The sequence below is a fragment of the Myotis davidii genome, unplaced genomic scaffold (assembly GCF_000327345.1).
Source record: "Myotis davidii unplaced genomic scaffold, ASM32734v1 scaffold142, whole genome shotgun sequence".
NCBI classification, from domain to species: Eukaryota; Metazoa; Chordata; class Mammalia; order Chiroptera; family Vespertilionidae; genus Myotis; species Myotis davidii.
This window is the reverse complement of record NW_006294400.1, coordinates 648,414-671,434: the sequence shown is the minus strand read 5'-3', so window position 1 is coordinate 671,434 and position 23,021 is coordinate 648,414. Positions and strand designations below refer to the sequence as shown.

The 23,021-nt window shown below is 43.4% G+C and overlaps 1 protein-coding gene across 1 annotated transcript in view; it reads left to right on the top strand.

Annotated features, from left to right (window-relative positions):
- NUP188 (nucleoporin 188kDa) overlaps window positions 1–23,021 on the top strand; it is a 42,659-nt gene that overhangs the window by 13,513 nt on the left and 6,125 nt on the right. Inside the window, exons 10-33 of the mRNA XM_015567126.1 lie at window positions 514–628; window positions 1,736–1,936; window positions 3,291–3,380; window positions 7,183–7,248; window positions 8,367–8,486; window positions 9,053–9,179; window positions 10,997–11,149; window positions 11,354–11,480; window positions 11,686–11,773; window positions 11,863–11,939; window positions 12,655–12,769; window positions 14,498–14,618; window positions 14,740–14,803; window positions 15,568–15,696; window positions 16,266–16,405; window positions 17,205–17,311; window positions 18,311–18,517; window positions 18,621–18,790; window positions 19,412–19,481; window positions 19,857–19,924; window positions 20,346–20,541; window positions 22,197–22,274; window positions 22,595–22,680; window positions 22,923–23,018. Of these exons, the coding sequence (XP_015422612.1) occupies window positions 514–628; window positions 1,736–1,936; window positions 3,291–3,380; window positions 7,183–7,248; window positions 8,367–8,486; window positions 9,053–9,179; window positions 10,997–11,149; window positions 11,354–11,480; window positions 11,686–11,773; window positions 11,863–11,939; window positions 12,655–12,769; window positions 14,498–14,618; window positions 14,740–14,803; window positions 15,568–15,696; window positions 16,266–16,405; window positions 17,205–17,311; window positions 18,311–18,517; window positions 18,621–18,790; window positions 19,412–19,481; window positions 19,857–19,924; window positions 20,346–20,541; window positions 22,197–22,274; window positions 22,595–22,680; window positions 22,923–23,018 (2,811 nt within the window). The remainder of the gene's footprint in view (window positions 1–513; window positions 629–1,735; window positions 1,937–3,290; window positions 3,381–7,182; window positions 7,249–8,366; window positions 8,487–9,052; window positions 9,180–10,996; window positions 11,150–11,353; window positions 11,481–11,685; window positions 11,774–11,862; window positions 11,940–12,654; window positions 12,770–14,497; window positions 14,619–14,739; window positions 14,804–15,567; window positions 15,697–16,265; window positions 16,406–17,204; window positions 17,312–18,310; window positions 18,518–18,620; window positions 18,791–19,411; window positions 19,482–19,856; window positions 19,925–20,345; window positions 20,542–22,196; window positions 22,275–22,594; window positions 22,681–22,922; window positions 23,019–23,021) is intronic.

Here is a 23,021-nt window from a genome sequence, read left to right as displayed (position 1 = left end):
TACTGTCTTCATCGAAGAGGTTCATCCATTCAACAAAATATTTGTTGAGCACCTATTGCAGGCCAGACATTGTGCAAACGGTGAGACCATGAAAAATAAGGCAGATTTGTTTCCTGCCTCTTTGAGATCCGTTTATGGACTTTGAATTTTATGGCAATGGATATATTTACATTTAGAGGCCTGTTCCCTCTGTGGACAAAGATACACACTTGAGCAGTCAGGGAGTTTATCAAGGTCAGATGTAATTGGTGGCTGTAGAAACCTCCAGGACTTGATTTATGCTTTGGTAGGCATAAGCCATGTATGACTGTTGAGCATTTAAAATGTGGCTGGTCAAATTGGGATATGTTGGAAGTATAAAATCCATACTGGATTTATAAGATTTAGTGTGAGGAAGAATGTAACATAACTCAATCATAATTTCTTTGATATTGAAGAGTCTTAAGATTTCACCTATTTTCCAATGAGGTTAGAGTAGCATTCCTGACACCATGATACTGTTTTCCTTTCTAGCTACTTCAGTGCCCTTATCCTGGTGGAAGGCATGGATATTGAGTCCTTGCTCAAGTGTGCTTTGGATGACAGAAGAGAGCTGCACCAGTTTGCCCAGGATGGGCTTATTTGCCAGGTAACTTTGAGCAGCCTCTGGCCTTTGTTCAGACCTTTTATAGTAGTATGTTTTTGACCACTCAACTATACTCTTATATAAAATTTTTCTTACTGTGGAATTTGAGGTTCTGCATTGTTAAGTTGATTGGATTTGTCAATTGTCTGCACAGAGGTGATAGTAGAATCTGTGAGGGTGAGTAGAGTCACTCAGGGAGAGGATATAAGGACAAAAGACGCCCAAGGATAGAACCTTTGGGAGGTGGTCTGTATATATTAGTGATGGCGAACCTTTTTTTTTTTTTAAATATATTTTATTGATTTTTCACAGAGAGGAAGGGAGAGAGATAGAGGGAGTTAGAAACATCGATGAGAGAGAAACATCGATCAGCTGCCTCCTGCACATCCACCACCGGGGATGTGCCCGCAACCCAGGTACATGCCCTTGACCGGAATCGAACCCGGGACCTCTCAGTCCGCAGGCTGACGCTCCATCCACTGAGCCAAACCGGTTTCGGCGATGGCGAACCTTTTGAGCTCGGCGTGTCAGCATTTTGAAAAACCCTAACTTAACTCTGGTGCCGTGTCACATATTGAAATTTTTTGATATTTGCAACCATAGTAAAACAAAGATTTACATTTTTGATATTTATTTTATATACTTAAATGCCATTTAACAAAGAAAAATCAACCAAAAAAATGAGTTTGCGTGTCACCTCTGACACGCGTGTCATAGGTTTGCCATCACTGGTATATATGGAGCCTGTGCAAGAAGAGGAAAGGGGAAGAACTTCTGAGATGGGATGGTTAGAAAGATAGAAAATGAGGAGAAAGCAGAGAAAGTTCAAGAAGGATCGGGAAATTTGGAGAGTCTCTATTTGAGCACGTATTTTATAATCTTAGGTTAGGACTGCTAAAAATCAGAAGGAAAAAAAAGTATGGGTAAAGGGGAGAGTACTTGAGGGGTCTGTTAGTGAGGTGGCTGGGGGTTTGGGAAGAGTAAAATAGCAGAATGAGAGAGGGCCCTCTGTGGATGAACAGAAGACTTTAATTATGCGTAATGAAAGATCCTGTGGAAGGGTCCTGATTCCTTCTGTTTATTGACACAGATGTTTTCCTTTTTCATTAGGATATGGACCGTTTGATGTTGACCCTTGGGGACATTCCACATCATGCCCCAGTGCTTTTGGCCTGGGCTCTCCTTCGCCACACCCTGAATCCAGAAGAGACAAGCAGTGTTGTCCGGAAGATAGGTGGCACAGCCATCCAGCTGAATGTATTTCAGTACTTGACCCGACTACTTCGCTCACTGTCTAGTGGGGGAAATGATGTGAGACTCAGGCTATTGGTATTTGAACTTGAGAATGGGCAAAGAGCAGGGCGGAAGCTTATTAATGAATCATGATAATAGTAATAATAATTGTAGTAGTGATGTAGATAATGATGATATTATTATAACTGACCTTTATAGACACTGTGCTCATCACTTTCTGGTACATTATCTTATTTCATCTTTGTATCACTTTTTTGCACTATGGGTTGTTAGCATTCTGGGGTTTTTTGCGTTAGGAAATTGACATTCAGGGAGATAAAATTTGCCCACAGGAATGATTGCCACTTAGTGGCGGATATAGTTTGAACCCACTATGTCTGACTTTGTGCCAGTATAGTTTATCTCCTAGACGATAGCTTTGGCCATATTGACAGGAGAAATCTTTCTGGGGTGCTTACTCATTCAGTTATAACAGGATGAACTAGAAATTCTCTTGAGTCTTGTGTTGAGGCTTAATTTGTATGGCACTGTTTAGTCAGCTTGTTTTGACATGCTGAAATGAAACCTCAGCCAACGGGCCCCACTTGTTGGCACTGTTTGATTTATCTTGGTGACAGTTCAGGCAGCTGCAGAGTTCACATTAGCACATACAAGCTATCCTTTTTGTAGACCAGATGTGATTTTCTTCCCCATGGAAACTTTGATCATTTTGAAATGATTCTCTTTTGATCTTTTTCTTATAATATTTTTTTTTGAGAGTTATTCTTTTTTTTTTTTAATATATTTTATTGATTTTTTACAGAGAGGAAGGGAGAGAGATAGAAAGTTAGAAACATCGATGAGAGAGAGACATCGATCAGCTGCCTCTTGCACATCCCCTACTGGGGATGTGCCCGCAACCCAGGTACATGCCCTTGACCGGAATCGAACCAGGGACCCTTCAGTCCGCAGGCCGACGCTCTATCCACTGAGCCAAACCGGTTTCGGCTCTTATAATATTTTTTAGAAATACGTTTTTTATCGATTTTAGAAAGAGGAAGGGAGAGGGATAGAGAGATAGACACATCGATGAGAGAATCATCAGTTGGCTGCCTCCTGCACACCCCGTACTGGGGATTGAGCCTGAAATCCAGGCATATGCCCTGACCGGGAATGGAACTAGCAACCTCTTGGTTTATGGGTCAATCAGTGTTCAACCACTAAGCCATACCGGCTGGGGTCTTGTAATATTTTTGGTTCCTGCTTTCTCTTCCTTTGTCTTCCTGATCTTGGGACTAAATTAGGAAAATTATGAAGCCTCAGTTTCCCTTCCCATTTTTTCACAGGGACTATATTCATGTGATAGGATTATGCTGAATCTGGAAAAGAGTTGAGTTATTCAGATTATTCACTGACTCCCTTGCCATTACAGTGCACCACCAGCACCGCATGCATGTGTGTCTATGGACTCCTTTCTTTCGTGCTGACCTCGCTGGAGCTACACACACTGGGCAATCAGCAGGTCAGTGTCTGGCTTTTGTGAGGCTGTCTGCACTGCCCAGCTTTGCAATCATATCCCCAAGATGTCACTTTGGAGCTGATAAAACACACAACCATATATCTCAGGTGTATTGCTATTTGTTTTCACTCATTGTATTACATACATGATACATATTAATGATACAGAAATCAGAAGGTGCCGATAAAAAGAAACAAGTGTAATCCTACCACACAGGATAACCTATTAACATTTTATTGGGTTTCCTTCAAAATATTTTCTGCTTACATATGTAAAAACAGAATAATTCTTCTCTAGAAATGGAATCACAATGTATAAACTGTTTGGTAATCTCATTTTTTTACTCTAGTGCATCTGTCCTAAACATCTGTGGGTGCTAATAAATATTCTTTTGCAGTATTTCTTTTAAAAAAGAAACATTTCAAACTTATACTAAAGTAGAAAAAATTGTATAATGAACCGTCCTGATCCCATCACCAGCTTCATAGCCGATATATTCATTTTCGCCTCTGCCCTTCTTGATTATTTTGAAGCAAATTCAGACATCATTTCATTTCATGAATATTTTAGTAAACCTTCACAATCATTATTATATCTAAAAACAATATCTGTATATATCAAATCAGGAATCAAATTTCTAATTATCTTATAAATCTCATAAATTTGTCATAAGTTTGTTTGGAAAAGAATCTAAATAAGCAAGGTCTACACATTATTAGTTGATAAATCTGTCAAATTTCTTTTAGTCTGGAATTGTGTGGTCTGCTATGGTAGCCACAAGCCACATCATTGTCTAGTTCCATTAGTTCTCTAGGGTTTACAAAACGGCACTGCCCTAATTCTGTCTTTCCTCTTGTGTTTAGTGGTTGGAACATTGTTATACAAAAGAAATTGGTTTCACAGTGTATGCAAATAGTGAATTATTATGTACACCTGAAACTGATGTAATGTATGTCAGTTATCCCTCAGCTTAAGATGTTTTTTGCTCTCTCTAACTACTTGATGCTCTGCTTCTCCTGTATTTCCTTTTTCCCTGGCATTCTCCAGAGGTGGTCAGTGAGGGCTTTAAATTTTTACATATCAGTGTGAACTCATGATAAACACATTAGCTTTGTTTTAATCAGTCCATTGGAGTTACTATTCTTATGCTCAGATTGGCCCATCTTTGGTCAGTAAAAACTTTTTTAGATTAGCTTCTGGATCTGTTTCACATATTTTAATAGCTCTGTTGCTTTCTGGCCTGACAACTGTTGCAGGATTGTCTTACATGATTCCTGCCCCACACCTGGAATCTGCCTTTCTCCAACGAGTCTTGAAGTAGGGTTTTTTTTTATCATTTTTTTTTAATGTATTTTATTGATTTTTTACAGAGAGGAAGGGAGAGAGATAGAGAGTTAGAAACATCAATGAGAGAGAAACATCGATCAGCTGCCTCCCGCACACCCCCACTGGGGATGTCCCCGCACCCAAGGCACATGCCCCTGACCGGAACCGAACCTGGGCCCCTCCAGTCCGCAGGCCGACGCTCTATCCACTGAGCCAAACCGGTTTTGGCTTGAAGTAGGTTTTTATGGCGAAGTCATTGTATTCATTTTTAATAACTAGGGACTTGTTACGGAAATTAAAGAAATTAATTAATTTGATGAGGGTGTTTTATCATTGGAGAGAAAAACATTTGATGTTAATTGAAAGAATCAATTTCCAAAGCTCTAGGTAGTGGTTCTCAACCTTCCTAATGCCGCGACCCTTTAATATAGTTCCTCATGTTGTGGTGACCCCCAACCATAAAATTATTTTTGTTGCTACTTCATAACTGTAATTTTGCTACTGTTATGAATTGTAATGTAAATATCTGATATGCAGGATGTATTTTCATTGTTCGCGACCCACAGATTGAGAACCACTGTGAGGCTTAGAACAAGGTTTGCATCTTTTCCAAAATTCTCATCACATTTGGATTCTTTTATACCCCTGGAGGATTGGTATTAACATACTAGGATTGCAAGATACCTAGTACTTGGATTTTTAAAAAATGTATTTTATTGATTTTTTTTAAGAGAAGGAAGGGGGCCCTAACCGGTTTGGCTCAGTGGATAGAGCGTCGGCCTGCGGACTGAAAGGTCCCAGGTTCGATTCCAGTCAAGGGCATGTACCTAGGTTGCGTGCATATCCCCAGTATGGGGTGTGCAGGAGGCAGCTGGTCGATGTTTCTCTCTCATCAATGTTTCTAACTCTCTATCCCTCTCCCTTCCTCTCTGTAAAAAATCAATAAAATATATTTTTTAAAAAAAAGGGAAGGGGGAGGGAGGGAGAGAGACATTGATTTTTATTCCACTTATGTATTCATTGGTTGATTCTTATATATGCTCTGGCTGGAGATTGAACCTGCAACCTTAGCATATCAGGATGACATTCTAACAAACTGAGTTACCCAGTCAGTGCAAAAAAATTTTTTTGTAGGATTTGATTAGATTCCCAGTGTGTGCCAAACCCTGTGCTAGGTGCTGAGGATAAATAAATAAATAAATAATCAACCAGTCAATCAATCAATCCATCTATCCCTAGCCAGTTTGGCTCAGGGTTAGAACATTGACCCTCGGACTGAAGGGTCCTGGGGTTGATCCAGTCAAGGGCACATATGTTGGTTGCAGGCTCCATATTCGCCCTGGTTGTGGTGCATGCAGGAGGCAACAAATTGATGTGTCTCTGACATCGATGTTTCTCTTCTCTCTCTGTCTCTCTCCATCCCTTCCACTCTGCTAAAAATCAATGGGAAAAATACCCTTGGGTGAGGATAAACAAACAAAATCCAAAGGCATTATTCTTGTTCTCTAGAACAGTTTAGCTGATCCTAGTTATAGCTCACATTTACATGGCATTTGAAAATATGCAGTTCACTTCCCTGTACATTCTCATTTAATCCTTACAACAATACTGTGAAGCAGAGAATATTGTCACCATTTTACAGATAAAGAATTTGAAGTTCAGAGAATTTGCCTAACAGCATACAACAGATATTATATATACCCTAGATGGGCCGTAATCTTACTTTTTAAACCCAGAGTTCTTTTTGACATACTAAATGAGGTATTTATTATTGGTGTACATATATATCCATAACAGTGACTTTTTTAAAAATATATTTTTATTGATTTTTTACAGAGAGGAAGGGAGAGGGATAGAGAGTTAGAAACATCGATGAGAGAGAACATCCATCAGCTGCCTCCTGCACACCTCCTACTGGGGATGTGCCCGCAGCCAAGGTACATGCCCCTGGCTGGAATCAAATCCGGACCCTTCAGTCCGCAGGCCGACTCTCTATCCACTGATCCAAACTGGTCAGGGTTGAGAGAAACACATGGATTGGTTGCCTCCTGCAGGGGCCCTGACCAGGGCGTAGGCCAGGGAGGAGCCTGCAATCTAGGTATGTGACCTTGACCGGAATTGAACCTGGGACCCTTCGGTTCACAGGTGACGATCTATTCCCTGAGCAAAACTGGCTAGGACTAAAATATGTTTTTACTGATTTCAGAGAGGGAGAGAGACAGAAACATCAATGATGAGAGAGAATCATTGATCGGCTGCCTCCTGCACGTCCTCCACTGGGGATCGAGCCCACAACCCAGGCATGTGCCCTGACCAGGAATCGAACCGTAAACTCCTGGTTCATAGTTGATGTTCAACCACTGAGCCATGCCAGTCGGGCTCATTGGTATTTTTATTTCAACAGAATTTAGTAAAAAAAAAAAAGATAGACTGGTTCACCTAGGGAAAATAAGCCATTTTCTCTCCTTTATCCCAACAGGATATAATTGACACAGCATGTGAAGTCTTGGCAGACCCTTCTCTTCCAGAATTATTCTGGGGAACAGTAAGTATGCCACTGGGAGTCATGCTATGGTACTCTCTGTAACAAAAGAATTGATTAAGCATTTTGTGAAAAGTGTTACACTAAGCATTTATGTCCATTTTCTTATTTAATCTTTAAAAAAACCTGTGAAGTAGATAGTATTATCTCCATGTTGCATATGAGGAAAGGTGGTGCTCAGGGATGTGAGGTGATTTGTCCAAGGTCAGCCAGTTAGACATCCAAGATCGGGATCACGTTCTGTCTGACTTGAGTCTGTCCTCTACGTTATTAACCGGTGTGCTCTCTATCCTGCCTACTAAGTCTTCTTTCACATTGGGAGTCGCAAGCACCAGTATTGCTGTAACTTTTTTTGGAGAATTATTATGAGTTTATTTGAGTCAAACTGAAGACACGCCAAGGAACAAGATCTCAAATGCTCTCATTGCTGTAATCTTTTTTAAAGATATTTTATTGATTTTTAGAGAGAGGGGGGAAGAGAGAGAGAGAGAGAGAGAGAGAGAGAGAGAGAGAGAAACATCGATGTGAGCAAAACATCGATTGCCTGCACATCCCTTACTGGGGATTGATCCTGGAACCTGGGCATGTGCCCTGACCAGAACTCAAACTGTGACCTCCTGGTTCATAGGTCAACACTCAACCACTGAGCCACACAGGCTGGGTACCAGTACTTAGTCTTAGCATTGGCAACAGCCTCAAGTCTCAAGGTCCAGCTGATGAATAAATTTGTACTTATTTTTTGGCCTGACTAGTCTCCTTGTATATTTTGTTCTTTTTTTCCTGACTTGCCATTTAAGTCTTACAGAATCCCAATGTTTCTGGGAGAAATAATACTAACATTGAGGCTCTGTTGCATGTATATGGTGGCTAAATGCTGACAAATAGTTGGATGTTTTTCACTTTATTGGAAACATGTCATGCAAAGGTGAACAATGTTGTCTTTCTCTAGAGAAGATGGCCGGAAGAGGTCACTGGAGGCAGTAGTAGTCTCTTTTCAGGTCCTAACCGAGTCAATTGTTGGTAGCCTTTTTTAGTGGAAATATGGAAGTTTTAAATTACTAGAGAGAGAGGGTAATTTGTAGGTAATGTTAAGGTCAGTGATTTCTCCCCTTTCACCATAGGAGCCAACCTCTGGTCTTGGGATCATTCTGGACAGTGTATGTGGAATGTTTCCCCATCTCCTCTCCCCACTCCTACAATTGCTACGGGCCCTCGTATCAGGGAAGTCCACTGCCAAAAAGGTAGGCTGTTCAGTTAGATGCCTAAAGAGAGTGGGAAATGGTTTTTAGGAATCTTTTCTGCTTTCCACATCGAAATCCCATTGCCATGGCAAGAATTAGTCTGAAGTTGAATGAAAATACCTAAGATAGTGCCTCAGTTCTATAAAATTAAATAAAAATGTTTTCATTAAGTACCTTACAGTAGGTACTGTAGGAATAAGACAAAATATAAAGTTCCTTAATATCAATTGGACGAGAAGAGTAGAATAAGAAATAAATAGCTAATAAAGCCAGGTGATGTATAGTAAATGTCATTTGAGTAGTACAGACCATACTGCTCTGGCGAGGCAACTATCTGGGGAGGGGGGAGGGGTGAGGGGACCTTGAGTTGAAGATAAAAGAATGGTGAAGATTTGGCAAGGAGTGCAGAGGCAGTTCCAGGAGAGTTATAGTGGGTTTGTAAGAAGTTTGAGAGTCTACACATACACAGTCTGGCTGGAAGAGCAGAAGGGCAGATGCGAAACCCCTCACATGTGCCCCAGCTAAATGTGTGGCTGTTTGTTTGTTTTTTTCCTGCGTGTTGGCAGGTATATAGTTTCTTGGATAAAATGTCTTTCTACAATGAGCTTTATAAGCATAAGCCCCATGATGTGGTCTCCCATGAAGATGGAACTCTCTGGCGGAGGCAGACACCCAAACTCCTTTACCCACTTGGTAAGATGAAGAGACCTTGGTTTAGTAACCTCTTTCTCTTTCCTTTTTTTTTTTAAAAATTTACTAATTTTTAGAGAGAGAAAGGAGAGGAGGGGAGAGAGAGAGAAATGCACCTTGACTGCAACATGCATTAAAAAATCATAATGCATGTTCATTGTAACAAGGTAAAAAATGCAGAGATACATTTTTAAAAGTTTCTCTCTCTCCAGAACTTCCTCCATTAGAGAATCAATGTTAAGAGTTTACCATGGCCTGACTGGTTTGGCTCAGTGGATAGAGCATCGTCCTATGGACTGAAAGGTCCCAGGTTCGATTCCAGTCAAGGGCATGTACCTTGGTTGCGGGCACATACCCAATAGGAGGTGTGCAGGAGGCAGCTGATCGATGTTTCTCTGTCATCGATGCTTTTAACTCTATCTCTCTCCCTTCCTCTCTGTAAAATATCAATTTAAAAAAATATATTTAAAAAAAGCATTTACCATGTCCTCTTACATGTTTCTGTATACTCACAAATTCATTCTGCAAGCTGATCTTATTACAGATGGATCTGACTTTTTTTTAGTAACTACATAATTATTCTTTATTTTTATTGCTTAAAGTATTACAAAGGGTATTACATATGTGTCCTTTTTTTTCCCCCCGCCCTTGACAATCCCCTGGCCTCCCCTACACCCCAGTGTCTTATGTCATTTACATAATTATTCTTGATGATCCATAACTTTTTATTTTTCTCCTAAAGGACATTTAGATTGTGTCAGGTTTTTGCCACCAAAAACAATGCTGCATTTGGTACATAAATCTTAATAAACTGGTGCTTTTATTTTTAGTACATAGGATACCTTGGGATTGTTGGATAATAGGGTATACACAATAAAAATTGAAATCCATCAACATATGAAATGGATAAACAAAATGTGTGTGTGTGTGTGTGTGTATACATATGTATATGTGTGTATGTACACACACACACACACACACACACTGGAATATTATTCAGCCTTAAAAAGGAAGGGAATTCTGACACATGCTGTAACATGGGTGAGCCTAGAAGACATGCAAACTGAATAAGACAGTCATAAAAGGGCAAATATATGATTCAACTCATATGAGATACTTCTAATAGTGAAATTCATTCAGACAGAAAATAGAATGGTGGGTAATGGGTTGAGGGATTGGGGGATAGGGAATTACCAGTTAACGGGGACAGTTTCAGTTTTGCAAGATGAAAAAAGTTCTGGAGGTGAATGGTGGTGATGGTTGCACAACAGTGTGAATGTACTTAATGCCACTGGACTATTCACTTCAAATGGTTAAAACGGTAAATTTTATGTTATATATATATATTTTTTACCACAGTTTAAAATATAATTTAAAAGTTTTGAATACATAGTGCCAAACTGTAAGAAAAGGTACCGATTTATTTTCCTACTGGCAGTGCAGTACGTAAGCGTGACCAGGTAAAACTTGTAAGCTTATGTGTCTTCCAGGTGCTCAAAGGAGCAAAATATAGAAGGAACAGCCTTGCTCTTCTAACCCTGCCACCACCACCAACTTAGCCAGTGACCTACGGTGCCATGAGGTGGCCTCCCACAGTCACGTGAATGTAATGCCACTCTGTGCACTCCGCTGTTTTTAGGCGCCTGGAAAGACTCACATCCCCAAATGAAAAGAGGCTTTTTTCTTTTTAATGGAAAAATGTGTAGCAATGTTAGATACTAGGGAGAGAGCCTATGTGATTAAACATTGGTGTCTGATATAGGAGGTACCTCTTCCTGTTGTGTCCTCAGGTATTAGACTAATTTCTCTTCCTTCCTTAGGGGGTCAGACCAACCTTCGCATACCTCAAGGCACCGTGGGCCAAGTAATGCTGGACGATAGGGCTTACCTGGTACGCTGGGAGTACTCGTATAGCAGCTGGACCCTCTTTACCTGTGAGATTGAAATGCTGCTTCACGTTGTTTCCACTGCAGGTGAGGGCAGCTTTGGGAGACACTGTTATAGGGAAGAAAAATGGACATGCCTAGAGGATTTGGAGGATAGGCAGAGAATTTCAAAACCAAATTCAGAATCATCCAGGTTATGATTAGTGTAATTTGGTACCTGGGTCTCAGAGATTATTCAGTGATCTTAAAGGAATTGTTTTCCGTAAGGTCACAGGCTTCCTTTTCCCTCAGATGTGATTCAGCACTGTCAGCGGGTCAAACCCATCATTGATCTGGTCCATAAAGTCATCAGTACAGATCTTTCCATAGCAGACTGTCTCCTGCCCATCACCTCCCGCATCTACATGCTGCTGCAGCGGTGAGTGTCTGCTCACCCCCGTGGGGTTCAAGTCCACACACGTTTGTCTGTGGGAAGCTCTGGTCTGATAACTGTTCCCAGCTGAGTGCTGTTTTCTTTCAACATCCTTTCTGAGAGGAGGGACTTGGGAAGAGAGAACTGGAAAATATTTGTGATGGAGCAGGATGTATTACTCATTTTACTGAGTATAGTGTTCTCCAACCAGGTTAACAACAGTGATCTCCCCCCCTGTGGATGTCATTGCTTCTTGTGTTAATTGTCTGACCGTTTTGGCTGCCCGGAACCCCGCAAAGGTATGATACTGAGTCTTCAGAGCAATCCCAAAATATTGCACTTGGTACCTGAGAACACAGGGACATGGACTCTTCTTTTTTCTTCTCAGGTCTGGACTGATCTTCGTCACACAGGCTTTTTACCATTCATGGCCCACCAGGTCTCCAACATGAGTCAGATGATTAGGTGAGCCACGTCTCAGGGTGGGCAGAGTATATTCCCTGTGAGCACCACGGACATACCAGGTCCAGGCTAGCTTCGTTAGTTTTAAAGAAGCTTCTCTGTGCCCATTTGCTCCTTGGCTCTTCAGCCCTCTGGAAATAGAAGGGATGAATAAGGACAAGGCATCGGAGACACTGGGCCTTGGGGCACAGAGGCTCCTCTGAGGCAGCACTGAGGTCTTGCAGTCTTTAAAGCCAGAGAGAGATATTTCTCGTTCAGCAGCAGCCACCTTAGTTCATGGGAATTAACTTTACAGCCTAGAGAATCCAGGGGTATCCGGATCAAGAGGCTTGGCTTCCCTTTCTTAAGCCAAAATCATTCTGTACTTTTCCTTGTTTCGTGGATATTCCAGCTCTCCTATAGACCAGTTATTAATGCAGAGACCCATCTTACTACCTGAGCATTCTCTCCTTGCTCTCTCTTGCTTATAAGACAATCATGTTTTCCTGATGCTTATTTGATTTTTCACTTTAAACCTCTTAACGTTGTATATCAATAAAACATGCTCTGAATGTTTATCTTGGGTATAAAATTGCCAAACATGATTAATTCCTTGCGGAGCTTTCCTATTTTACGCCCAAGCTATATAACAATAATAAGAATGTTTTGTGATTACAGTGTCTTGCAATCTTGAAATCTCCCCGTCATTATTCCCCTCTGCCTCTCTGTCTTTCGCCAGTGCGGAGGGGATGAGTGCTGGAGGGTACGGAAACCTCTTGATGAATAGTGAACAGCCCCAGGGCGAGTATGGGGTCACTATTGCCTTTCTCCGGTTGATCACCACTCTTGTCAAGGTAAAATCTGGTCAGATAGAATCATCTGGAATAATTTCCCTGCCCCTGCTACTTGTCTGCAGGCAGAACAGTTGGCTTGAAGTTATGGTGATAGTAGTTTGTGTGTACCTAGTATTTACTGTGTGCCAGATTCTATAGTAGGTGCTTTATCTAAATTATTTAATCCTCAAAACAGTTTGGGGTAATACACTGAGTGTCAAGCTATTTTGACTGTAGCCCAACGTGCTATGTATATTTTATATCACGTTCCAGTAAATCCATGTGTATATATATTCTCCTAAAACAAGTTTCATAATATGACACTATTTATTTTTAATATCTTTTTAGTATTTCAGAGAGGAAGGAAGGAAGGAGAGAGAGACAGAAACATCAATGATGAGAGAGAAAATCACTGATCGGCTGCCTCCTGCACGTCCCCCACTAGGGATCAAGCCCACAACCTAGGCATGTGCCCTGATGGAGAATTGAACCTCGACCTCTTGGTTCATAGGTTGATGCTCAGTCACACCAGCCACGCTCACAATATGACACTACTCTTACTACACAAGATTCACTTTGATATTTTCTAAGACGGTGATCTCACAACCCACTAATGCAGTGATTTTCAACTGGTGTGCTACCTACGACACACCGGCGGGCCGCAAGAATTTTAAGACATGTAATATCTATTTAGTTAGGGGCACTGACTCTTTTCCCTTAGATTGTCAAGTGAATGACAATAGCCAACACAACAGTAGCCATCCAGTATGAATCAAAATTATATTGGACCCATTGCACTAGTGTTCTGATGGGTTTTTTTTCCATTTAGTTTTTTTGTCAGAATGGCAAAAATATATTTTTTGATGTGCTGCAGAATTTTAGTAATTTGTGTATGCCATGAAATGAAAAAGGCTGAAAATGCTGCACTAATGGATGACGACTCAGTTGGAAAATACTGGTATAGCATGGATTTTGGAGTCAGAGTTAGGTTTACATTTTAGGTTGACCACTTACTGGCTGCATAACCTGGGGCAAGTATAGAATTTCTCCATTTCTGTAAAATAGGAATCATCAGTGGTCTCCACCTCATGGAGTTGTTGAGAGGGCCGTATGTGAAAAGCACTTGGCACACTTCCTGCCTGTCGGAATCAATCAAAAGATAGTTACAGTCCTTTATAGATTAAGATAGGGATGTAAATATAGATATTAAATATAAAGAATCCCCATTTTAACTCATTTTCTATTTATATGTTTTTAATCTTTATTGTTGAAAGTATTAGAGATGTCCCCCAAACCCCCATTTTAAAAAGAAGGTAGCTGATGTTAACAAGTAATATTAGGACAAAGAATATTATCAGATCTCCTTTCTGGTATTGCAGTGATGGAGTGAGATAGAGGTTGGGGGGATGCTGGTGATAACCACAGTGAGATGAGCATTCTCCATTATGGACCGTCCCATAGCCTTTATGTAACATAAAGGTCCCTCCTTTCTGACCAGATTGAGCCTTTGTCTCTCCTTCATGCAGGTGCCTCTTGTGACAGAGTCACATCGTCCTTTTAGCCCTTTTCTCTATTCTGGAGAATCGTACAGCTTGGACTCGTTACCCTAGAATGTTCTGATTTTTTTTCACCACTAATGACTCGGGTTTACCCAGATTTCCTTTGGACCTATGGTTTTGAAGTTAAATCTCCGTTAATTAAGTTATTTTCCTTAAATAGCATAAGCCCTCTCACCACGGTGTATTGTAGGGACAGCTTGGTAGTACCCAGAGCCAAGGACTGGTGCCCTGCATCATGTTTGTGCTGAAGGAGATGCTGCCCAGCTACCACAAGTGGCGCTACAACTCCCACGGTGTGAGAGAGCAGATTGGTAAGGAAAGTGTGGGCAGGGAAGGTCTGCGGAGGTTTTGGCTCCCTGGAGATCTTTCTCTTTTGGGGGAAAGCGTCATCACACAAGGCCACATCATTCCTATGTCTTTTCTGGAGTCTAGGTTGCCTGATCCTGGAGCTGATTCATGCGATCCTGAACCTGTGCCATGAGACAGACCACAGCAGGTATGAGGGGTGATTGCTAGAGCTTGGTGGTCTTGGATGCGGCCAGTCACCAGGGGAAGCGTGGGCTTCTGCTGTGCAGAGCCGCTCAGCCTTCCACAAGCTGAGCCCAGAACCATCTCTTGAGCTTCTGATTTGTTTTTCACTGGACTGTTCACTCTTTCTTCCTGTTGAGAGAGAACAAATGAATTGGGAACAAGATTGTTCATAATGATATTGTTACATACACACTTAAATCACTTTTTTTTCTTTTTAAATATTTATTGTTTAAAGTATTACATATGCCCCATTTTCCCCTCATTGCTCATATCACTTTTATGATCTTTCCAGAAGTTATGCATATTCATTGGAAAATACTCAATCAGTGCAAAATGCCCTTTGCAAACCTGTTTTCCAGAGATGACTATTACCTAGTTAGTGTATATTCTTCTAGGTTTCTTCCTCTGCTTACACTAACTGCACTGTAACTTTATTTCCATGCCACTACATACAGATCTGCCTTGTTTTAATGGTTCCAGCATTCCAATGTGTGAATTAATCATAATTCATTTCAGTAAACATATCCAGTAATTGATGGACATTTAGATTGATTCTCAGGGTGATCTTTAAGATCAAGTCTTTTTAGAGAAAGTGATCAGAGTGACTTCGTCTGGCCAAGAGCTGATCTGTATCACTGATGTCCAGTTGTTTAGGTTTGGACAATTGCTTTTTCTTCCAGTAATAGACTTGGTGGCTCCCTAGTAGCTCAGAATGTGTCTGTTTTCCAGCCACACCCCCAGCCTGCAGTCCCTCTGCATCTGTAGCCTGGCCTATACAGAAGCAGGACAGACAGTTATCAATATCATGGGCATCGGCGTGGACACCATCGACATGGTGATGGCTGCTCAGCCCCGAAGGTAGGGCTCCCTCCCCATCTTCCCCCATTTACCTTTATTGTGCCTGCATGTTCTAAGAACTCCAGTTTAAGTTAACACACAGTAGCTTTTTATTTTATTTTATTTTATATATTTTATTGATTTCAGAGAGGAAGGGAGAGGGAGAGAGAGACAGAAACGTCAATGATGAGAGAGAATTATTGACTGGCTGCCTCCTGCATACTCCCTCCTGGGGATCGAGCCCTCAACCTGGGCATGTGCCACTGACCGGAATCAAACCCTGGACCCTTCAGTCCCGTGGTCTAGCCACTGAGCCAAACCCGTTAGGGCGTGCAGTAGCTTTTTAAAGATAACCTTATCTCTCCGAGGACATGGCCTGTATATAAGCTAGTGGTGCTGTACAAACTGGCATGTAGCAAAGGGAATTGATTGCTCCTCCTGTCTCCTAGTCTGGCCTGGGGCCTCTGGCAGAAGCTATTTGAACTCTGGGATTATGGTTGTTATGGTTGGAATCTAATTCATGAGAGCACATATGTTGTGAATGAAGTCATATTGCCTGAATCAACTTTGGTTTCCATTTGGCACCCTAGTGATGGGGCAGAGGGCCAGGGGCAGGGCCAGCTGCTGATCAAGACAGTGAAACTGGCATTCTCCATCACCAACAATGTTATTCGGCTGAAACCTCCTTCTAATGTGGTGTCCCCTCTGGAACAGGCTCTCACCCAACATGGTATGTCTTTCTCTTCCAGTTAGCGATGTTTCTGCTCATAAGTACATACTTTTTAGGCTGTGTTTTTAGGGGTCAACGGTATTTTCTGAGTAACTCCTTGAAATTTGGGAATGATCACCAGCTCCCATCCTGGACTTAGAAATAAGAGGACTGGATCATATTTCATTTCCCCCTTCTCCTGATGGCAGAATAATTAGAACGCATGTTCAATTAGGCTGCCTTCGTTCAAATAGTGGCTCCAAACTATTGTGTGACCTTAGACACATTATTAAACATCTCTGCCTTAGGTTTCTTGTCTATAAAATAGGGATAATAGTAGTGTCTGCCTTATAAGATTGTAATGAAAGACTTGGAAATTCCTGTTTAAATATTGACTGTTATTACTCTTTTATTTTAAATACTCATTTAATTCTTTGGGACCAGTTTGCTCATTTTCAAGTAGGTATTGGGATAATGTCTGAGACCTATTCTACCTGTATCATATTGGCATTAATATTTTTGCATGTCAGTGCAGTGCTTCAGTGCGATGTCTTTTTCTAACCTATTTGATCAAAGACTACCTATTTTCTTGAAAATGTATTTCTTTTTACTCTTAATAAATTGCATTGAGCTGTTTGTCCCCAAATCCTGCCTTAGCTACTGAAAAAAGAATGATAGAGCTACCTGGATTCGCTCTGGCCCTCCAGGTACTTGAGAGTAAATTCCCTCACATATGAATGAGCCTTTATGAATAGCACCCTCTCTTAAAAGCTTGAATCAGGCACAGTTGGTGTTTGAAATACTTCCTGTGCTTCTTCAGGTGCCCATGGGAACAACCTCATTGCTGTTCTTGCCAAATACATCTACCACAAGCATGACCCAGCTTTGCCACGTCTGGCCATCCAGCTGCTGAAACGTCTGGCCACGGTAGGATCCCACTTAACCAACCAAAGCCCCAGAAAACTGACTTTGTGTTGGTGATCACTCTTGCCTTCTCCCAAGAGAAGCAGCCAACTTGGACTTCTCTGACTTTTAAAGTGAAGTAGCCACACACACACACACACACACACATTGTGTTTTATGGGGGTATTTTTGTTTCATTACAACAGACTTATATTCTTATTGTTAAATATTTATTTAAATGATACAGATAAATGTAACAGAAAGTTAAGGTACCTCTGACCCCTCGTTCCAGATCCCCTATGAGCAGGTTGGTATGCACTGCCCTAGATCTGTCTGTGCTTGTGTAGTAGAGGGTGTGCTGGGTGTGTGCTTTTGCTCTTCTCAGAAGTGGAATTCCCCTGCACACCCTGTTTTGTAACTAGCTTTCTCCACGGAACACCGTGTCTTGCAGTCTTCCATGCAGGCATATTTGAAGCTACTTCTTTCTCCCTCATGCTGCCTGGTACGCCATAGAGTGGATGCATCCTAATTCGTTTGGGCTAGTTTCTGTCATTCACTGCTATAAACAGTGCTGCGGTAAACATTATCCATAGAACTCTATAAACTTTTGTTTACAATTTCTAAAACTTAGATAGATGTCAGTGAATATTTAAAATTTTTCAGTCATTTCCAAATAGTCCTCCAAAAAGGATTGTAACAGTTTATACTCGTAACACCAAGTCTTGTATCTCTGCCGTATGCTTTCATGTTTTTTTAAAAATCCTTGCTAATGGGCAAATCAATATTATCTCATGTTTTACTTTGTATTTATTTAATCATGAGAGAGGTTGTGCATCTTTGTATATTGATTGCTATTTTTCCTGTGACTGGATGGGCATCTTGTGCTGTAGTTTGGGATGATGTCCCTTTTGACCCAGAGCTATATATGCCTGGATATTCTCAGAGTTCTCCAGCACCCTTCTGCAGGAGCCTGTTGGTTTTTCTGGAAGTAGAGCTCTGAGCCTGTGCCCCGGTCTCCACCAGGTGGCCCCGATGTCAGTGTACGCCTGCTTGGGCAATGACGCAGCTGCCATTCGCGACGCTTTCCTGACACGATTGCAGAGCAAGATTGAGGACATGCGCATCAAAGTCATGATCCTGGAGTTCCTCACGGTTGCAGTAGAGACTCAGCCAGGCCTCATTGAACTGTTTCTGAATCTGGAGGTGAAGGATGGCAGTGATGGCTCCAAGGTGAGCCTGCACCTGGGCGAAGCTGGGAGGAGGGTGCTGGGCTCTGTGTGTGCAATTACTGGTAGTGGCTGTGGCCCTGACCTCTCACCTGCCCCTCTGGTAGGAGTTCAGCCTTGGGGTGTGGAGCTGTCTCCATGCGGTCCTGGAGCTGATCGACTCCCACCAGCAGGATCGCTACTGGTGCCCGCCCCTGCTGCACCGTGCAGCCATTGCCTTTCTGCATGCCCTGTGGCAGGACCGGCGGGACAGTGCCATGCTGGTTCTCAGGACCAAGTAGGTCTGACTCTCCCAGAGCTCTTGTCCTTGCCTGTGAGACAGGGTAACAGTAGCTCCTATCGTAGCAATTTGTTGGGAAGGATCTTTGAGCAGATCAGTGCCTGGGTCTCTGAATGGGAGTGTCACTCTTAGCCATTCTTTTTAATGCTGCCGCCAGCAGGCGTCATGTTTGCTCTGAGGAAAAGATGTGTTAACGTTAGAGTTCCCGCCTTCTGCCAACCCCCAAACCCATTGTTCTTGAGAAACAGTGTGTTCAGATGAGTGTGCCTTGTGTGAGCAGTGAACTGAATGGCACACTGTATGTCTTGGGCCCCATTTGCACAGAGGGAAGGAGCTTTAACGTGGCTCAACATGGGCATCTGTCCTGCTTTCCCTCCCCGCTCTCTTTGTGGGGCTGTCAGAGACGGACAGTGGAGTGAACCCTGAGAGTTCTTACTGGTCAACTCTGTGACATACAGTTGTGTTTCTGAAGAGGAAAACCTTTACATTTCGGTAGGAGCCAGTGACCTGTGAGACACATTAGAAATGAGACTGAAAGAACAGGAAGTAACCACGAAAGGGAGTGGGGGGAAGGACTGTGAGAGAAGGTGTGATTTACAACATGTATGTTCTTTTTAGACCCAAGTTTTGGGAGAATTTAACAAGTCCACTGTTTGGAACCCTCTCTCCTCCCTCAGAAACATCTGAGGTAAGCTGTGGTGAAGGGGGACAGGGACTGTGTTCCTGGGAGGAGAGGCTGGGCTGTGGAGACTGAGCTGGAGAAAGGGATACCTCCCCTGAGTAAACAGCCAGCGTGCTTCCTTCAGTAGAAACTTCTTTCTCAGAGAAGCGCTCGCTTCCTCTCCCTTTGATGTCTTGCGTTGGGAAGGAAGGTGGCGTGCCCTGCTCGGTGTTGATGGCTCCGTGGTCTTCTCCACTGACTTGGAGACACTGTGGACCTGACGCGTGTGCTCTTGCAAGTCAGATGCCCATTCACATGCGATACGGAATAGGTTCCTTTGTGGGGGACACCAGGGAAGAGGATCGCCTGTGATTGGTGTCTGCTCTGCTCTTCCCTCCACAGCCCAGCATCCTGGAAACCTGTGCCCTAATCATGAAGATAATATGCTTGGAGATATACTATGTAGTTAAGTGAGTCCTTTCCCCTTTTAGAGTTTAATTAAAGGTTTGGGAGGGGGATCACGGTGGCCTACCACTGGGTGCATGGCTGTACAGGCCGAGTCAGGAGAGAACTGTTTGGGACCATTTATGGAGGGCTACTGAGCTGTGTCCCGGCCAGTCCGTTGATGGCATTTATGGTTATCAGAAAGAGTTATTGTGAAGCAGACTCCATTGCTCGGGATTTTATGGAGGAGGAATCCTGGAAAGGCCTCACCCTAACCCATTATGTTGAGCAAGAAGCATGAGCCCCACACATTGGAGGGATCCGGAGCCGTCTGCCTTTAGCCCATGTGAGGTTGCTTTCTCTGCCTCAGCAAGGGTCTGTGCCCATCACATTCCCATCTCCTTTCTAAAACCTAATGGTAGGTTTTGTGTTTTCTTGACACTCTAGGGGCTCACTAGACCAGTCACTAAAAGATACTCTCAAGAAATTTTCCAGTGAGAAACGCTTTGCCTACTGGTCAGGGTATGTCAAGTCCTTGGCGGTTCACACAGCTGACACGGAGGGCAGCAGCTGTACCTCCTTGGTCGAGTATCAGATGCTGGTCTCCGCCTGGAGGATGCTTCTCATTATTGCCACCAGTCACGTAAGAACCTCTTGGGGCGAGTTTTCACAGCAACCATGTGCCAGGGTGCCTAGTAGTTAACAGCCCCTTGGGATGAAGAATGAGTCAGGGTATTTCCCTGAGAGCTAAAATGTAACAGGTTCTGTGTAAAAAAATGGGGGCTAATATGGGGTATTTGATGATATTAGGTCCAACAAGAAACCCTTATGAAAAGTGCAGAGAAGTGATTTGAAATCCCTTCAGTCATTTCATAAAGATTCCTGTAGCTGTCTTTACAGCCTTGCATAGGTCTTGGGGTTCCCTTCATCTACCTCCCATACACATGCATTGTCTCATGCTGTGTGCCCTGTGGACAGTAGATAAATATTTGTTGACTAGTGAGGTAGCTGTAACAGATGTAGCAGCAGCCTCTGTCGAGAGCTGTTTGTTTTCTCTGGTCCTAGAAACTGCATTCCTGGTCTTAGAAAAAGAACAGAGGCATTGTCTGTACAGTGTGTCCCTGAGGATTGGTTTTTAGAGTTAACGTTTGAGAAGAGGTTGCCTTTTTTCTTGGTATTTTTGTGGCTGGACAGCATCATGCTGTGTAGTAAGGACTGGATGTTGAACTGTTCCTCCTGGGGAACCCAGACTAATTCCTTGACTTCATTAATTGCTTCAGCTTGATAAGTGCCCCTTGTTTCAGGCATACTCTTACCATCTGTGACTTGTTTACTTAGTGCCACACTGCCCATGACCTTGGGCCTTTGCTGTGGCACAGTGGTTGTGGAGCCCTGAGACTGCAGACACACCAAAAGCTCAGCCATCTTTGGGGAATAATGGATTTACCCCTGGGAATAACCTGTGTGTCACCTGCCTTTTAGGCCCTAGCTAGGCAGTAGTTCTTTAATCTTAGAAAATTCCACCATTCTTCTTCCCCTCCTAGGAAACCTATCTGGTTAATCCAGAATATTGATGATTCACTCATTCATTGAATGGATGTTAGTGGAATGCCTGCCCATGTGCCAGGCACCAGGGCTACAGCAATGAACAAGGCAGATAGTCTTTGAGCTCATGGAGAGTGTCCTGAGAGAGAGGCAAATTGTCAACAAACGCATGAAGAAATACAGTTACAGATTGTGATGATTCACTGTGAAGGAAATACTCAGGAGATTATGGTAGTGAAGCCAAAGTAGGATAGGCATAGTCAGGTGATGACCAGATTGAGGCCTGAAGGTGCGAAGGAGTCTTCCAGGTGGAGAGCCTGTGGAGGAGAGCAGTCTAGGCAGATGGACACACGCGCCAGGGTCCAGGAGAGGGAAGGAGCGTGGATGTTCACAGGGGAGGACGGAGGCCACTGGGGCTGGAACAGAGCGAACACAAGTGGGTGCGATGCAAAAGCAGTTGGCGCAGGTCCCATGGGGCCTCCCCAGCCTTGTTGAGGAGTTTATCTTCGCAGTGCACCGGGCAGCCTCCACAGGGTCTGACCAAAGGAAGGATGTCATCAGGAGGAGGGGGTGAGGCTGGGCTTGATTCTGACCTTATCTAAGGGTAGACAGAGACATCAGGGCCTCCGGCCCCACTTCATTCAGGGAGACAATGACTTCTCAGTGACGGTCGCCTGACAGAGGACCCCACATTTCTTGGCTTCTAAAGTCAGGGAAATTTTCCCAACTGACATGTTTTCCTGTCCTTTGCAGGCAGAGATACTGCACCTGACCGACTCTGCAGTGCGTCGCCAGCTCTTTCTTGATGTGCTTGATGGGACCAAAGCGTTAGTAAGTGTGTCTGGGAGATTTCACGTTCCTCCCTGGGACAAGGTCTCCGAGGTCAAATAGGAGCTCACGAGTCAGCAGTCTCGCAAGTGGTCAGGTCAAAGGGCTCAGTTGGCCTGGGAGGCCTGAGGCTGCGGTGGGGAGGCAGAGCTGTGCTGCTGCTGGGCCAGCTCCTAGCCTCTCCCCATGTCCCAGCCCCTGTAGCTCACTGCTAGGAAATAAAAGCATGAATCCGAAAGGTACCCTGTGGACGGAGCTGGAATCTTCTGGCTGGACCAGCCCCCAGAAAGCCTGACTTCTAACTGTCGGCTGTCTTACCTCAGCTCCTGGTCCCAGCCTCAGTAAACTGCCTCCGCCTCGGCTCCATGATGTGCACTCTGCTGCTTATCCTCCTGCGGCAGTGGAAGAGGTGGGTGCTGATGGAGAGGCGGCCTGCGGCCAGGGCTGCCTCACTGGGGCCTGCTCCATCCTCTTTACTGACCCTTTGCCTTTCTGAAGGGAGCAAATGGGTATGAAATGGGCTAGCTTTCCATCCCGCAACGGGACTGAGCGAGCCGACCGCCCAGTGGGCATCCTGAGTTGGAGCAAAGGCAGGCGTGGCCTTTCTGTGAGTTGTGTTTTCCTCTCCCTCTCGACCCATATTATTTCTAGAGAGTTAGGTCCTGTGGATGAGATGCTGGCACCTTTGACAGAGATCCTAGAGGGAGTGCTGCAGGCCGACCGGCAGCTCATGGAGAAGACCAAGGCCAA